This window comes from Henckelia pumila, chromosome 2, assembly GCF_033568475.1.
Source record: "Henckelia pumila isolate YLH828 chromosome 2, ASM3356847v2, whole genome shotgun sequence".
NCBI classification, from domain to species: domain Eukaryota; kingdom Viridiplantae; phylum Streptophyta; class Magnoliopsida; order Lamiales; family Gesneriaceae; genus Henckelia; species Henckelia pumila.
The window spans coordinates 147380843-147399434 of NC_133121.1; the positions used below are offsets into that span (position 1 = coordinate 147380843).

General features: G+C 31.6%; 1 protein-coding gene, 1 long non-coding RNA gene and 1 other non-coding gene across 4 annotated transcripts; all 3 read left to right on the forward strand.

Annotated features, from left to right (window-relative positions):
- Positions 1-632: 632 nt before the first annotated feature.
- TRNAA-UGC (transfer RNA alanine (anticodon UGC)) lies at positions 633-705 on the forward strand. Its single transcript has one exon. It is a non-coding gene; the product is annotated as a tRNA-Ala (tRNA).
- LOC140880395 (uncharacterized) lies at positions 687-3780 on the forward strand. Of its 2 annotated transcripts, XR_012149647.1 has the most exons (4): positions 687-878; positions 971-1530; positions 1625-1816; positions 3280-3780. It is a non-coding gene; the product is annotated as an uncharacterized lncRNA (long non-coding RNA). The 2 variants fall into 2 exon arrangements; XR_012149645.1 differs by having other exon boundaries at positions 687-1530.
- A 10196-nt stretch (positions 3781-13976) lies between these two features.
- On the forward strand, positions 13977-17835 carry LOC140878650 (protein FAR1-RELATED SEQUENCE 5-like). The gene is made up of 6 exons (XM_073282264.1): positions 13977-14106; positions 14895-14997; positions 15209-15271; positions 15451-15501; positions 15595-16559; positions 16663-17835. Exons 2-6 carry the CDS (start codon positions 14964-14966, stop codon positions 17833-17835), a joined length of 2286 nt encoding a protein of 761 aa, XP_073138365.1. The 5' UTR covers positions 13977-14106; positions 14895-14963.
- Positions 17836-18592: the final 757 nt, after the last annotated feature.

Genomic DNA, 18592 nt, shown 5'->3' on the forward strand with positions numbered 1-18592 from the left:
AAAAATGAGAAATGTCTATTATATCCTAAAATAATTTCATAAAAAAAATCCAAAAATAATAATAATTAAATCATGGTTAGCCTATTAGTTGATTTTTGTTATGAATAATTAGAAATAGTAAAAATATGAGAAGAAAATAGAAAACTGAAATCAGTCAAATTTACAAGAGTATATTTTTTTTCCTTTTCAATATGTAATATTTTAAGTTAAATTTAATTTTAATATATAAAACTGTTAACTTTTTTTATAATTATTTTAGTTTTATTATATATAAGAGATATTATTGTCACTCAATAAAATTGATTAAAATACATTCACATTTGATAGTAATTTGAAGTCAATTTTTCAAATTTTTAAAAATATTTAATCTAATAATTATTAAAACTTCAAAAAAATTAATTATGAAAAATAAAAAATTAACAAAGGTCAGCTGTAATAATTTAAGTTAATAACAGGGTAAATTTGGAATATCATAAAAATATGACCAAAATATATTTTTTTATTAAATTGTTTAATGGAGGGGCAGTATTTAAGATTATTAAAAATTTTAAGGGGATGTTGTTATTTTTAAATTCATTCTAAAACCTAAAATTTAAGATAATTAATATACAAAATAAATCCCATTGAAACACGGGGATGTAGCTCAAATGGTAGAGCGCTCGCTTTGCATGCGAGAGGCACGGGGTTCGATCCCCCGCATCTCCATTTTTGTTTTTGCCTTTTTTTTTTCCTCCTCAAATCGCTTCTAGTTTTTATTCTATCTTCGACGGCAAATTTTTTTTTTTTTCAGCCTCCGTGCGCGGCTGCCAACATCCACCGTCCACCGGAGTCCCTTTTTGGAAATGGGTTTCGGCTGACAGAAGAACCCCCAGCTTCAGGTCTCTCACTTCGTTGCATATCTTCTTCGATGATTTAATAGTTGTAATTTGATTTCCGTGCCTTTTCATTCACTTTTTAACTCCTTCTCCAGTTTCTTTGTAAGCGTTCAGGAACTTAATGACAGAGAGAGGAATGCGTACATATTGGCCGTTGGGTTTATTCCCTAAAATTCCATCCAAGTTACGGTATACGAGTTGTTATTTTGTTTCAATGTTAGAGACGGGGATTCACCGAGCTGCATATGACAAGAGTTTTATTTGTCTCTGGTGATTTGTTTTTGGATCATTTGTTTCAATTATTGTATGTTCCATTGCAAAAGTGTGGTATTATTCTGTATATCTCTTGATGTATTTACATGTCTTGCGATTATTAATGTGTTTATGGTAGTTAAATCTATTGCATTGTTGCTCATTTAAATTCTTTAGCAATTAATTTCCATATGTGATTCCTTTTATGTGTGAGTTTCTTATATTTTCATCCTCTGATGGATTTATTAGTTTTAGACTTCATTCAAAATTTGAAGGATAGTAAATTTGGAAGAAGTTTTGGGCATCAATAACTTAAATGACATTGTTGATTCGATAATTTGGAAGAACACTTCCTCAACGGCATAGAAGGCCCTCTGTTTCCTATGGAATACATCGGAAATGGGTGAGAAAACTTATGGATTCAATCCATTACATACATAAGGCATAAAAACAGAAACTTGAAACTAAAATGTTGCAGATTCATTCCTTTTCTCCAGATTTCTTTGGCAGCAAAGCACCATGAATCTTGGGTGGGGCACTAGCACTTGGAATCATCGCGCCATCGCAGAGGCCACTCAATTCTTTGTCAACCGTCACTGCAAACCGTATGTGTGATGGTGATATCCGATTCTTCTTCTCGCTTTTAGCCTGATTACCTGCAATCTCCAAGACCTGAATCGACAAATCAGGTAGCTAAGAGTAATACCGATCAACCAATTCCTGAAATTATAACCAAATAAAGAAATGAAATAATAGATTGAGTTTAATTAACTAACCTCAGCAGCTAGATATTCCATAACAGCAGCAAGGTACACAGGGGCTCCCGCACCGATGCGTTTCGCGTATTTGCCCTCCTTCATATAACGTTTGATTCTTCCAACAGGGAACTCTAGCCCTGCCTTTTCTGACTGGCTAGACTTGGATTTCCCTTTGCTGGCCTTGATTGTGGTTGCATTAGTGGAGTCCATATTCAATTCTTTTGGTGAGAAATTTTAACTCACGGAGATTAGGGAATTTCAGGGGATGTGAAGCAATGGATGGTGGAAGGGGGGGGGTTTTATAGGAGAGAGGACAGGTTCATTTGGATTGGTTAAAGTGGTGTCGGCGCGGTTCTGAAATATTTTGAAAATTAAATTTGGAGAGAGGTGCGGGAAAAATGGCGCGGCTACAAAATATTTTGAAATTGAAATTTAACGGAACTTGTAATGCTAATAGATCAGAAGCGCGAAAGTAAATGATGGCGAAACTTCCTAAATTACTTTTAGAAGAACCATTTTGGCATATGAACAACATGAAGAAACATATGTTTCCCAAGATAGACTAGTTTTACTATACTAGGTTTTCTTGTCCTGAAAGATAATTTCTTGCTACATCATATATACTGGTTATGATTGTCCATTACTTATGCATCATAAACTTTAGGTTTTACTTGCTTTATGCTCATGCTTCCATCCTTAAAGATAGGTTTCGTAAAAGATGAGACCTTGTAGTGGCAGATCAGATGGTTATATGTTTCTTTTTCCCCTCTCTGTTATGGAGTCGAATACTACTCTCTTACTGAAATATAAATAACCGTTTTCTTGTACAGAGAGTTGTAGCATAATTTTTTATATTGGTTTGTCTATTCAAGTTGGATATCAGGATAGAACTTGAGTTAGGAGGTTCATTGTTCTGTTTTAGTTCCTGGGCTGTAAGTCCATGTCGTTTATATTTTCGGAATCCGATTAGAGTTCTGAACTGTAAATCTTGTTATGAATTGCATGCTTGGTACAAGGATTTCTACCAATATATTCTTTGATGGAGGAGTGATTTGTTGTTACTTGTGTAAAATTTGTGGTGGCATCTTACTTTTTGTACAACATGGTGATATGTTCCCTTTGTTAAGCTATGATGCACAGATATGGATACAGGGAGGTGGATACAACATGACATGGATACAAGTTTCATCAAGTTTAAAACATGATATATAATTATACGCTATAGCCCGAATTCAAATGTATCTGTTGAACTTTTTAAAATTTGCCCATAACTCTAATTTTTTTTTTAAAACATTCACCATGGTGCTTAATACATTCAGAAGACAGTCATTGATTTTGCTTTTGGTGTATTCTCAATTCTCATCGACTTCTGACATTTCGAAGTATTTGTGCAGATTTTGTTATGACATCTACCTGATGTTCTTTTGGAGCCATAAAGCTGTGGTGAGTACGCTACTCCTCGGCGGGGTGAGACTATGCTGTGTATCGAGATCTTCTCCCTATGTAGGGATAGATTGGACCGCGTCCTGTGCAGAACTCGGTTGGCATAGCACGGGCGACACTGTTCGTCAGTTGAACAAACAGATGGAAATAACTAACATCAAGTTCAAAAGAATGTTTAATTTGGGCTATAGAGGATGGTCTTCTCTATTATAATAGAACCTCATCCTTTTTGGCCCAGACGTTATCGTTGGTCAAGTAGATATTTGATGCAAACACGGTGTATGTTATATTGAAAATTACAATTACAAGGATTGTTATATTTTTGTAGATAGATAGCAATTACTACTCCCCAAAATTTTGATAAAATGCAGTGGCATTTAATCCAAACAATGTATTTTATATTGTAGAATTATCTTTACACTTGTACCCTACTCACATTTATATGGATTATTTTTTCGAGAAAATTTATATGGAATTTATGATGGTAAAAAAAAGAGTCCTTCCAAAAAAAAAATGAAAATGAAAGATAATGATAAATATTATATTATGAGAAAGAAAATTGATATTTGCACTTATTTTTGTTATTTGTACTCAATTTGCGAATAAATTTTTACGTATGAAATATAGTGTAAATAATACAAATATAAAATGAAGTGTTTTCCATGCGAAATAAAGTGTAGATAATAAAAAAATGAAATATTGGAGTATAGATAACACAAAAGAAAGTGTAAATGTCTATGAATGTCTTGTTCTTGTTAATTAATAGCATATACTTAAATAATAAGACGAATACATATTTTAAATATTAATTTATTAAAAATCATATTAATTTACATATATGAACAAATAAATTTAAAATATCATATTTAATTTATATTAATATTATAACTTCAATAGAATTATAAAGCTAAATCTAATTCACATAGTGTGTGTGTATATATATGTAATATTTTTTTAAAAAACCATGTTTGAATATTTTATAATAGAATATATCTCCTATGTATATCTATGAGACTATGAGATGGTAAGAACTTGTTCATATTTACAATAAAAGTAATATTTTGACATACAAAATAGTAATGTCTATCATTGGTTGAGTCGATAAGAAATGTGTCTTATAAAATTTATTCATGATACCGTTTCATCGGAATTTTTGTATTTGTGATATAATTATTAAACAATCGTATTCAATTAATTTAATTATTATTATTATTATTATTTGGATCACTTTTAATTTGTTTTCTGTTTCATCATCATCATCATCATCATCATCATATCACTTTATTTCCCAAAATTTATTTACTATTATTCTTATCGTCGATATTATTTTATTATTATTATATGATTATTACTAATTTATTTCACAAAATTTATTATTATTCTTCTCGTCAATATTATTTTATTAATTTATTAGAGAGAGATCTAATTGTTGAGAGAGAGAGAGAGAGATTATGTCATTGAATATTACTACCAAAAAATGAAAACTTGTTACAAGTGAACAAAATATCAATACAATTAATTATAAGCATATATATATATATATGTCTTTATTATTATTTGATTCATACCATACAAACAAATTGGACATATATATATATATATATATATTTCTTATTTTTTAATATTATTATTTTTCTTATGTTAGGCTCGAAAATGTGTATAGAGGGGAGGGAGATGATTACACATTTTAAAATATTTTTTGAGTTACAATAACTTGTTTTTGAAATGTTCAAAAAATGAACTAACAACGAGAGATTATATCAAATTAGATTTTCAAACCGAGTAGAAAATACTCAAAATAATTCATCTAAAAATAGATTAAATATTTTAGAAATCATTTGAAAATAATGAAAGTTGAAATGATAAAAACAGTTTTGTTGAAACATTTTATGTAACAGTTTGGTTGAAGTATTTTATCAAACACTTTGTATACAACATTTTGATATTTTATCAAACACATAAAATACTTCAACAATGCAATCCAAAACAATAGCAAGAAATAAAAGCAAAGAAATAAAGAGACATGAATTTGTTTATGGAAGTTCGAATGCCAAATCCTTCTACATCTCTTCTTCTGTTTCCGAAAAGATTCCACTAGAAAAATTTGATTTATACAAGCTATTCGTACAAAACTATTTCGAATTAGGACTTGCCTCTCGCCTAATCGAAACTTCTAGAAACACTCTCAATGTTATTCACAAGTCAACTACCATTTACTATTCTTTAATGTTTTTTGTGCAAAGACTATAACTCAATTATTCTATGAAACTCATCTCTCTTTTGTGTGAGTGACCTCTCTTCAAATGATATATTTTCAATAATTAAACATGGAAGAGTGTTCCACAAACTTTATTTGGTGTGTAAGATTTAATTTTGAAAGTTCATCTCTCTTGTTTCTCACATGCACCTCACTTTCTTGAGCTTGCTTTCTAGATTATTTTTCTTCTATAATCTGTCCATGTTTTTAATCTTCATCAAAAGATTGTAAATTATGATCTTCAAAATATTGTATTTATGGACTCCAAGAATGATATGAACATTATATTCAAGAATATGATCGTTTGGGAAGTTCTAGACATTTTTCTAAATGTTGAAACAGTCATATTTGCATTGTTGAAAATTTTCTGAAGTTGAGCTGATTTTACTATTCATCGGACTGGTTTGACTGAGCTGGTTGACTAATCTCGTTTGGTTAAAATTTTGATCTGGTCTGCTCAAACTGATCTGGTCCATTTGAACTTTTTAGTTGAGTTGGTTCAATTCAAGATGGTCTGGTCTGGTCCAAATTGATCCGATTTGTTCATTGAATATATCTCTAGATTCATCGATTTCTGGGTAATATGATGAATACAAAAGTTGTAGCTCTTTGTCTTATCTTTCTACAAAATCAAGAATTACTTGTTTTCGAGTTAGTAAGAGAGAGATAATGAAACGACCCGCTCTATAATTAATAAATAAATATGCGGAATTTTTTTTTTTTTTTATATACTTACTAAATAAAATATGTACATATATGCCCATACATATATGCACAGAATAAAAAGATGTAAAATAAATAAATAAATAAATAAACAATTTAAATACTTAAATAAAAATGCATTCTTTAAAATAAAATAAACATCTGAGTCAAACATTTAATTAAAAATACTGCACAAATAAAAATGAGTAAAGTCTGCATGCACTGAAAATACTCCAATGAAATATTCAAACCACAAATACTGAAAAATAATAAAAATGTATCATGTTAAAAAAAATACTCAAAACATGCACTGTGACTCAGACATCTATCACGGTCACGGGGTCACTGCATGTCCGCTCATACATCCTCGCCTCCGGTGGGAGCTACATCCTCCTCTATGTACTCACCTGCACCATACCAGTGTAGTGAGCCTAGAGGCCCAACATGCTAACATAACAAGGGTTTAAAATAATTTAAAAAAATTAAATACTAATACATAACATATACATGAATGAGCATGCTTAAAATATCATAAACATAACATAACTTAAATTAAATAAACTTATATAACATAATACATAACATTGTTGAGCAAATTAATTTTCTAACATAGCATGGTTGTATCCATAGTGTAACCTTAAATCATACATTAAATACTGATCAGCGTGGAAACCAACGTACGTGGCCGGTGACGAATCACCTCTTAAATTGGCAGTAAACTGCCCTTCAATCATATGGGGACGAATCCCCCTTAAATTGTCACACTACTTCAACTTCCAACATAAAATATTTTCTTGCTCAACCTTAAACATTAAATCATGCATAAAATATTATTTCATGAATGCATGTACTTGAATAAAATGTGTGTCCTTCATATATATTTAATTTAATTTCTTACTAACATATAAATATTAAAATAACTTAAATGCATAAAAATAATTAAATATATATTCAGGACACATGCAAATTTCTCATGGATCGTACTGGACTGCTGGCCCTAACTCTCAAGCCCAATTACTTAAATCTGGCCCATTAACAAACTTAAGCCCAATAACTACTTAAACTGGCCCAATGGGCCCAAAAGCCCAAAGACTGGCCCAATAACTTTCACGGGCCCTGAAGCCCATAAAAATTATTGGACTCACTTAATTAAATTAATTAAGCCCAAATAATTTAAACTTAGCCCAAAATAATTATATGGAGCCCAAAACATTTTATTTCAATTTAAATGGCCCAAAAACAATTAAATCATAAAATATTTTAAAAATAAAAAGACTCGAGCCCGACCCATAAACCCCGGACCCGGACCAACCTAACCCGACCCGCTAACCCACTGACCCGACCCAGGCCTCAACCACCCGACCCGGTTCCTTCCTAACTCTACAACCCGAAACCCAATCCTCTTCCTCCTCTGCGCAGCAGCCCTTCTAGGGCTGCTGCCGCCCTGCTCCGGCCGCCCTGGCCGGAGCCCCGCCACCCAGACGTAGCCCACGTCTGGGCGGTGCTAACCTGCCCAAGCCCCGACTCCATGCAGCCCCTGCGCACCGAACCGAAGCCTCCTTCCCTCAACCCTAGCCTGTGCGTCCGAGAGAGCCGAACCGCACCAGCAGCCTTCCTGGGGCCGTTTGGCCCGAGCCACTCGAGCCATTCGGTCCAGACCCTTCTCACCCTATCTAGAACCCTTGACCAGCAGCTAGAAACGAACCATGGCTCGAGAAAACGATTGAATAGGAAGCAAATCCAACATGAACATGACTCAAACCATTAATCCGATTGTTTTCTGAAAAAATTTCTAAAAATATTCTGATGCACACGCACACACCCGCATATACACTGGTACGACACAAAAATATAGAGAAAAGATCATGCCTTGCACCGTAGAATGGAAAGACGTAGGCGTAGATGACGATTCCGGGACGACGGGGCGACGAGAAACCTAAAAAAAAACTTGAGGGGATCGGCTATGGAGTCCTAGGGACTGTCTCGGCCGATGGAGAGGATGGTGAATAGTGGGGTGTCGGCTGAGCTTAGGGAAATCGTGGGGTTGGGTAGCTTAGGGTTATATTTTAATTTAAAAATAGGTGTTAGGTTAATTAAAATATTAATAAGGATTTTAATAGATAAAATATATAACTTAAAAAAACTCTAATTAAGAAAAAAATTCTGATAATAAATTTAAAAATCCCGAAATACATAATTAAGGAAATTTTAAAAATAATAAAAAGTTATTATTTTGGCTTATTTTGAATAAAAACGGACTCCTAAAATTATATAAAATTAAATACTAAAAATTTTGAGGAACTAAAACTCAAAATAATATTTTTGGGCTCTAAAAAGGCTCATGAAATAAATTGTCTAGAAAGTTGTCATCTCGTCCGTCCACGGTCCCGTCTACGCGATAAAATAATTAAAATACTCAAAAATCATAAAAATCACTAATTATGGGTTAAATGCTTAAAAATAAATTAAATCATGCACAAATAACTCAAATAATTATTTAACCCATAAATCATAAATTTAAATAATTAAATACCCTAATTATGCATGCGGATTTACGTATTTAAAAATATCGGGTGTTACAGATAAGCTCGAAACACAAGACTGTATACAAACTTAAACTCTTTATTCATTATGTGCAGAACCAGAAACTTTATCGCGATTTATCATCTTCTTAAGCTCCGATTAAGACTTCAACTTATGAAGATGATTTGTAGATAATTGTTTTCACCTTAATGTAACACATACTGAATCGTTCTATTTGGATAACCGATCTGGAAGATATGACCAAATACTAGAGCTAGTCATTTTTTCCTGGTTTCTACATCAATTGCATCCAGCTCGATATTGTGACCTCCATTTTGCCTAGATAACATCTGAACTAACCGATCTAGTTTGAAATATGATTTGTAGATATTTGAGTTAGATTTTTCAACTGTTTTGGCTTATGGTCATTTGGATCACCAAGCTATGAGATATGTTCGAAACATTAACTGCGCCAAACTTTCAACTTGACTAAATTTGAGTTTTAGCTTCTCAAAAATTCAAACTTTTGATCTACCAAATACAAACTTGAATAAATATATTAGAAATACAATAACAAGATTTGTCATCATAAAAATCAAGATTGCTTGTATTTTCGAATCCAATATTATCAGTTTATTTATATTATGTTATATTATAATTTATTAAATTGACCACATATTATGATACAAATATACACTAATTCATACCAATAAACTATTAGAATGTATTTTATAACAAATTAATAAAAATATATATCATTCAAAAAAAATTAGTAATTCTTCAATTCATTTCTTAAGCAACTAAATTGGTGAATTATTAATTTAACATAAAAGTTAATATATCGAAACTAATAATTTGAAATGCCAAAGAAAAATTGTAATTTATTACTATCATTATATTAAATACATTTAACTCAAAAAGTAATAAATTGTAAAAAACTAACCGGTAATCTCACTATAAACATCCATATGGATATAATAATTACAATAAACTTGTCATTTTCACAATGGATCGTAACGGGAAAAAACATGTGTCAAAAATAAAAATTCAAGTCTCTTGTAGCACGATTTCACGGATCTATATATGATAAACGAGTCGATATGGGTTATATTTGTAGTAAAAATTAATATTTTGATATAAAAAATATTTTTCAATTCTTCGGGTCAAATCGAATATATTTCTCACAAAATATCCGAACGATCTCACGAGTTTTTGTGGAGGGAAAAATATGAAACTATGTAAATAATTTCTGGTAGAATAAAAAAAAATAATAATATTGGAGTGATTTATTTATAGTCGTAATAAAATGAGATGAATAAAAGCTGAAAAGGATAACAAAAAGGTATTTTGAGATATTCTATAACACTCCAAAATTTTGAGATATTTATAGCTCATTGATTTTAATTTAATAAAGAAAATACAAGTCTCATTGATTTTAGTCTAAGAAAGAAAATAATATAATTCTAAATAGTAATAATAATAATTATTATTGATGACATTTTCCAGTATTTATAAAATACATACAATTCATGTAGAAATATATATAATGGAATAAAACTAATAAACACACTACAGGGAGGTTGTGCCGAAATGTTTGTAGGCCGAAAAGAAATTTTTAACTCGTTTTCGTTGTTTACGTTAATTAATCGTAATTGGTTGTTTATTAAATATTAATCAGAACACGGTCCTCACAAGATATTACGTACTATCATCAATTTTTTTCCGACGAACTAATATTGATAGAAAAAATAAATTTCAAAATGTGTTCAAGAAATATTCTTGTTTTGTATATAAAAACAATCATAACTAAACTAATTTAACCTAATTTAATTATTTGAAAAAAGGTTTATTTCATATCATATGAGCGGTGATAATTTATTTGGGAAAAAAAGGGTTTATTTCATGTGAGTCATGTCATATGTGTCGTGATGCATTGGATCATAATTCATAGCTACAATACTCCAACTTTGGTTCATCCAAATATTTGTGGAATTACCACCAAAAAGAAAATTATTTCTGTGGAATTTGCTTAAAAAATATATTTTTGTGGAATTAACCAAAATGTAGCTAGCATTTATACACAAGATATATTTATGTAATGCTTGAAAATATTAAAAAAATTGTTTCTCAATATATCTCTTCACAAAATTTTGGAAATTTTGCAAAGAACAGTTGATAATCAATTATTATATATGAAGTATTTAGGAACAGTACCTTAGTATAAATGGTAAAACACCGTATAACATAATTAATTATGAACGTGTTTCGAAGTTAATTTTATCTGTCATGTTAATTAATTAGCTCAAATTATTAAATTTTAAAACTAGTTATGTATAAAATTTAAACGACAAATTATGATCTAATGCAAATAATTTTGAAAAATAAATAATTAGACCATCATAACTAACAACAATCAAGAAATTAATTGAAGAATGCTTAAATAATTATTCATAATTAGCATTTTATATCATATTAAACTAGTGACATGAAACGCCAAACCAAACCGATACAACTTGATCATCAAATAAAACTAAAATAGTAATAAGAACGAAAATAGTACTGATTATTAATTAATACTGAATATTATTATATCAGAAAATAGACAAAATGTTTCAACTTTGAATTAGCCAACTTCAGTACTCGTCGATCATTCGCGAAGACTGCGAAAATGGGCTGCGGGATCATGCTCGAAATCGTCCCTAAAAATCCTGTAGTCTCTTCCAGGAGCTTTCATCGTCTTCTTCCCCGAACCCGAGCCAAAGAAAAGCCAGGCCCCCAAGGATACGACTGCCACTGCTGCTATGGCTTTTATCAACTCATCATCCCTCTTTTCTTCTGATTTCTGGCTTGTACAAACACCTTCGCGGCTTTCGCAGGCACCCATTGTTTGTTTTGTTCTGCCACCGAACCGATTCTTTCTTGACTGCCTGTACGTGGTTGGAAGGATTTATTATATAGGCGCAAATTCGATGGGATTCATTCAACACTCAACCAATTTCCAATGAGACGCGCTGTGGTATTAAGTATTATTTGGAATGTAAAGAGCCCCGAGAGAAGGTGAAAAGACTTGGAAAGTGATATTTGTGTCACGGCCCGTATTATTAAATTAAAATATCATAAAACCAATTTATTACAAAATAGAATTGTCTTTATTTATATATATATATATATATATATATATGACAAACACTTGCATGAGACTGTCCTACGGGTTATTTTTGTGCAACGGATCCGGGTCGAATTAACCCATTTTTTAACCCGTGAGATTAAATGGATGTTGGCGTTCTCAATGGCTTGTTCTATCCTTTCTCTAATTTCATCTCCATTTTCCCAGCTTCTCGATCACTTTCGATCACTTCCAACCATCTCGAGAAACAAGCTCGAGAAATCTATGGCTACATTGAAGAATGAAGATCGAAGACGCTGTCATCCACTGAGTAGATCGCTGCTACATTAGAGAAGAAAGAGTAAATATCTAGGTTTCCCTTTTTTTGAAAATCTGAAATCGAAAAATCGTAAATCAATTTTTCCTGAAAACATTTCATGATCGTTGTAGTGAGATAATTTGATAGGGGATTGATTTATAATGTTAATTTTTGAGCTTTTAGCATTTACGATCGACAGTAGACCTATTCTTGCTAATCTATGATTTTGTTAATTTGGTTCTTTGCTTATATTTAACTTTGTTTTTTTCCTTTCTAAAATGATTTGGGTTGTAAGCATCACTTCTAAAATTGAAATTGTGTGTGCTTCGTTGCATAGTAATGGTGGAATTGACGAGGCATCATGTTCATGTTTAGTTATCAAAGAAAATGGGTTTCTTTCAGTTTTTAATGAGAAAAATTTATGGATAACATTCAAAGATTTTCTCACAATATTTTTTTACTTTGGTTAGATGGAATGATTGATGCATAAAACTTTCTCATCTATTCAAATATATTTTTCCGGCGCAAAAAATTTATCTAGTCTTGATTCTTGTTTTCTTATAAAAAATGTTTTATTGATTCTGTTTTTTGGGTTTTCCGTGAATGGTCCCATGTTTCTTTTCTAGGAAGTGCAGCAAATTGGGTCATGTAAAAGAATTAAAAAACGATGAACTAAGTTTGACGAAAGGGTCATACAGGGCTATAGAATTTAGTTTGTCATGAAGTTTAACATATAAGAATTCAAATTGATGTTCACACGGTTGATTATTTTTTTGAATAGTTAGATGTATGGGGAATGAAATTTATCTGGTTTGTTGTCATTTTCTTGGCATAGTTGTTTAGCTAGATTTCGAACCAAAACTTCTTGATGAATTTTGATTTTTCATTAGCAAGATGGAGCATATCACTTGTGAAAATGGCCAATTCAGAATCTTGCTTTAAATATTAATGATTAGAGTTAACCGTTTTCATGCTATGAGTTCTGTCCAAGTTATGTCTAAACATGTGCTTGCTTTCCCTGTTCTAGAACGGCCAAGGAGGAACGAGCCCTAAAGACTGATGCAAATGTGTAATGGTCTGGCTATTAATCAACATTTTTACTAAACCGGCTCTTTACCAACAAACCATGGGCTTGCTTTCACTGTTCCAAAATGACCAAGGATGAGACTCTGTGGTTTGGTACCGGACCAGCATACATTTTGCGCGAGCCTTAGGGCATGTTCCTCCTTGGCCATTCTGGAATAGGGAAGTCAAGCCCATGGTTTGTTGATTAAGAGCTGGTTTAGTAAAAATGTTGCAGGCCACAATGGGTTTGTTGAAGCCTATGTTTCCCACACTCATAATTTTTTAGTGCGTTTGTTTGTTTCAAAAGAATGCACAAGCTTCACTCTTGTTAATTTTCATATAAAAACAATCAAAGTATTTATTTTAGAGGAACCCTTGTTATCTGTTATTTAGTTGATTATATTGATGAAATCCTTAATTATTTGGCAAACACTTGTATGAGACTGTTCTACGGGTCATGTTTGTGCAACGGATCCGGGTCGGATTAACCCATGTTTTAAACCCGTGAGATTCAAGTCTTATTATTTACTCTATTTTCTCCCAATTTTTTGTGTCGGCTTTCTTGATTTTGAGATTCCGCATTCGCCTACTTAAGATCGCTGCTATTTTCCCATCTCAGCTTCTCAATCGCATGTTTTTGATACGATGTCACTGCAATCTCTACTCTGAATTCGCAGTCGCACCGAGGAAATTTTGATCGATCACTTGGCAGCCGAAAGGAGATCGAATCTATTTTGCTTTCGTGTTGGGGATTTTGATCCGACCATCCTTCATCAAGCCATGAGTTAGTTGTCGTCTGTCGAGCGGTGATAGTTTCTGCTACTTTTTCCGTGCAATCATATGGATTTTTACTAATTTGCCTTTAAATTGTTTCCCACTGGGATGATCTTGAAGACTTGAACTGCATTATGATTTTCATATGAATAGTCAAGTTTAACAATTAACATTACTGTAGCCAATCGTATGCCCTTTCTCTTGACAACTAATGAGTTTCTTTTGGGTTTTCTTTTGCTTTGTTAGTCTTTGATTGTTTGATTCATTCAAAGAAGTGTGCGAGAATGGGCTATGCATTTGTTCTTCTTGATGAAACATCTAAGAAAATATTGGTTTGCTAACCTTTAGCTTATGACCTGTTTTGATACTCCTTAGAGATTCTTCTCCTATTTTGTTTGTGGCCTTCACTTCTATATGCTACATTTAGTGGCTGGATTTTACTTATTGTTTTAAAATATGTCATGAGACTGCACATGTTTTTATTTTCCTTTTGTTTCTGTTGTATGCTTCTATTATTTGTATTTCTCGGATTGTGTTTGTGTGGTTATGTAGATTCTCATTTGTTTTGGTGCCACATCACAGCGTGTGTTTTTCTATTTTACTTTTTTTGCACCAGATCCTCCTATTTTGATTGAAAATCCAAGCATTTAACTGCAGGTACCACCAGTCCTTGCTTTTCAGAAATTCTGCCGTTTATGTTCAAAATGAAAGTGATTTTTATCCTTCTTGTTTCCTTTCCTGGTTGATTTGGTTGGAAATGATCTTTTTTCAGATTGATTGCACAAAGAAAATTTTGGTTGATTTGTTTCTATGTCATTAGAAAGGGCTAGATCATCTCAGCGGCTGTCATACTTTTTCTAGTTTTCTTGTTGGATAATTAAATTCGGATATGGAGAATGAAGCTGAAACTCATAATCAAGAAGGTAATTTTTTTTCATTTTAACAAACTATTTAACTTTTTTAAATACAAATGTTTTTGTTTATATTGAAAATGTGTTACTTTCATTTGTTGCAAAGAATTGAATTATGTTTCCAAAGCATCATTTTATTTTAGTTTACACAAACATTGCACAAAAAACATTACCTTTTAAATTATATTTTAATGCTATTTTTTTAATTATTTTGTCATTGTAGGTCAAAATTTAAATTCTATTGTCGTTGTTTCTAGCGATGAAAATGAGACAGACATAAATAAAGGTAAGGTTGACATAACTTCTAAAATCTCTTATTATCTCAAATAAAGTCCATTAAGAAAATTTTGGGGCGTTACAACTTACGAAGTGTAATATGTTTATCAAAAAAAATAAAATAGATTTTCATTTTAGTTGTTTCTTGTAATAATATTTGACACTTGTTTGAATTTAATGTAAATGAAGATGTTGATCCGGCAGCTAGTAGTGAACAAAATATGATTCCAGCCAGTGAAGGTAACATTTCTCAAATTAATGAGAAATATTTGGTTTTGGTTAAAACGTATTAGTTTTTATTAATGCTAGATATATGTTTTGAAATTATTACAGATGACAATACATATTCTGTTGATATAACTGGTTCTCTGATTGGTTTGACGAGAAAAACAATTGATGAAATGTATCAATTGTATTCTAACCATGCAAGGGCCGTTGGTTTTAGTGTTCGTAAATCAACCACGAGGTACTGTAACAATCAAAAAGTTGTAATAGAGAAATATTTTCTCTGCTCTTGTTCTGGAACGAAGAAAATAGAAGATTCAAATCCAGATAACTTAAGTGGTGGATCAGTGGGAAAGATAGGAAAAAGATCTTGTCTGACACGAACAGGATGTAAAGCTTTATTGAGAGTTAAATTGAATGACGAATGCCTTTATGAAGTTGTGTCCCATGTGATGATACATAATCATGCATTCACTAGGATAGAATGGAGTCATCATCATCGATCAGAAAGGAGAATTTCAAATGTGAAGGGTAAAGCTATTGAAGATATGATATCTTCTGGGATGAGAGCTACTGATTCTTATCGTTATATGGTACATGAAGCTGGTGGAGAGGAAAACGTTGGTCATACTTTGATGGATCACATGAATTTTGTGAACCGTTGGAAAATGAATGCAATAGAAGGAGGGGATGCACAGAAAGTAATTGAAATGTTACAACAAGAAGATGCTAAAGATAATGACTTTTTTTTCAGAGTCAAATTAGATGATGATGGGAGATTGTGTAATGTATTTTGGAGGGACTCAATGATGAAAGAGGATTATGACATATTTGGTGATGTAATGGTTTTTGACACAACTTATCGCACTAATAAGTACAATTTGATTTGTGCTCCTTTCGTGGGTATCAATCATCATTGGAAAAATGTGATGTTTGGTTGTGCATTTTTATCTGACGAGAAGGTCGAATCATTTCAATGGCTCTTTGAAGTTTTTAAAAAATCGATGGGAGGAAAATGTCCTGTCAGTTTGTTCACCGACCAAGATCAAGCAATTTCAAATGCAATAGAAAAGGTCAATAAATTTTGAAATATATTTGTTGAATTTTTATTTTGATGTAGGTTTTTTATGTGAATTACTCATGTGAATATAACAAGTATTTCTTATTTTGATGTAGGTTTTTCCGGAAACAAGACATAGGCTATGTCTTTGGCACCTTCATCAAAATGCTGTAAGTAGGTTTGCAAAGTTGAGAAGTCAAAATTCTTTTAAAGATGCATTTAAGAAATGCTTGTCAGGTTGTGTTGATGAAAATGAATTTGAAAGCTGTTGGAGTTCTATGATTTCAGACTACAAACTAGAGAATCATCCTTGGTTTAATCGTTTGTATGGATTAAAAGAAAAATGGTGCACTGCATTGAGCAAGGATTTATTCTCTGCTGGAATTCTGTCTTCCCAAAGAAGTGAAAGCACTAACCATGCCATTGGATTCAGTGCAAAGAAAAACACAAGCTTGACTGACTTTTTTGGAATTTTCAAGGAAATGTTAAAGAATTGGAGGAACAAAGAACAAAAAGATGAATTCCAATGTTCAAGATCAATACCTGAATCTGCCTTACCATTGACTGGGATGTTGAAGCATGCTTCTGAGGTATACACATTGACACTTTTTAGAGATTTTGAGGCTGAATTTTTAAAATCAATCTCTAGTTCTTCTACTCTTATTCTAGTTGAAGACATAATGATGGTTTATAATGTTTCATCACACGATAATGACGGGCTATCTCATCGTGTCATATTTGATTGTTTGAGTAATCTAATCACGTGCTCTTGCAAGAAATTTGAAGAGTGTGGCTTCTTGTGCTATCATTGCTTAAGGGTCCTTCATATAAATTCGATAGTTTCCATACCAGAGTCTTATATTAAGAAAAGATGGACAAAGTTTGCTAAATCAGAAATTTGGGACAAGTTCAATAGTACAGTTGGGAGGTCAGAGAAGTTTAGGGATTGCATCCCTTGGCGTCATGAAATGGCACGCAAGTATTATAATTTGGTGTTGCAATGTCAAGAAAATAAGGAGGCTCAGATGATTGTTGAAGAAGGATACAACAGAGATTCTGTAGCTATTAATGCTCTGATGAGTTCATTGACTATTACAGAGCAGTCAGATACTTCCATTCATTCAAATTCTTCTCATATTGTTCAAGATCCTACTCATTCTGTTACAAAAGGAAGAAGTCAAAGGATAAAAGGACACTTTCAAAAAAGCAAGAAGAAGAAAATTGATGCATCAAATTCAATTCAAGCAAAGGAATTTGGTTCCAAGACTCCAAATATTCATTTATTATAGTGAGATTTTTTTTGGTCACATACTTTCATAGATACTATTAGTTTACATGAATGAAGTTTACGAAGTTTAATTTTTACTAACATTTTTTTTGTCACATACTTTAGAAAAACAATTGTGTCTAGCTAAAAAGGGTTTTATTTATAAATGTTGATCTAAAAAAAATTATTTATAACTATTTCCTGAACCATATTGATTTATTTTTTGAAAAGTGAATTGTTTTTAGGTAGTGTTTGCAAACCTCTAAAAATTAGTGATTATGAATTTTTTTTAAAAATTATTTATAACTATTTCCTGAACCATATTGATTTATTTTTTGAAAAGTGAATTTTTTTTATTAACAATTTGTCAAAAAAAAGTCCATAATTTTGAATAAAGTCTATACAATAGTGTGTATTGATTTGATCTTAATAAATCATAATTAAGAGCACTTAACAATTTAAGAACCGGGACCAAATTATAATGCAACATATAATATTTAATAAAATCAATACATGAATGTGTAAAATCCCCCTTTGTGGATGGGAAGATGCACCATATAATTTTAAATAAAATCAATACAATAATGTGAAAAATCACCCCTTTGTGGATGGGAAGATGTCACTGCAAAAGCAAGAGACATTGCTGCAAATTAACATAATATATTTAACACCACACCATTTATTATCTAACTAAGCCATGAAAGAAAAACACTTGATGAAACTTTATTTGAATTAAAATAAAAGTAATTGAGTACTAAAATTCTTCAAACCCAAACAAC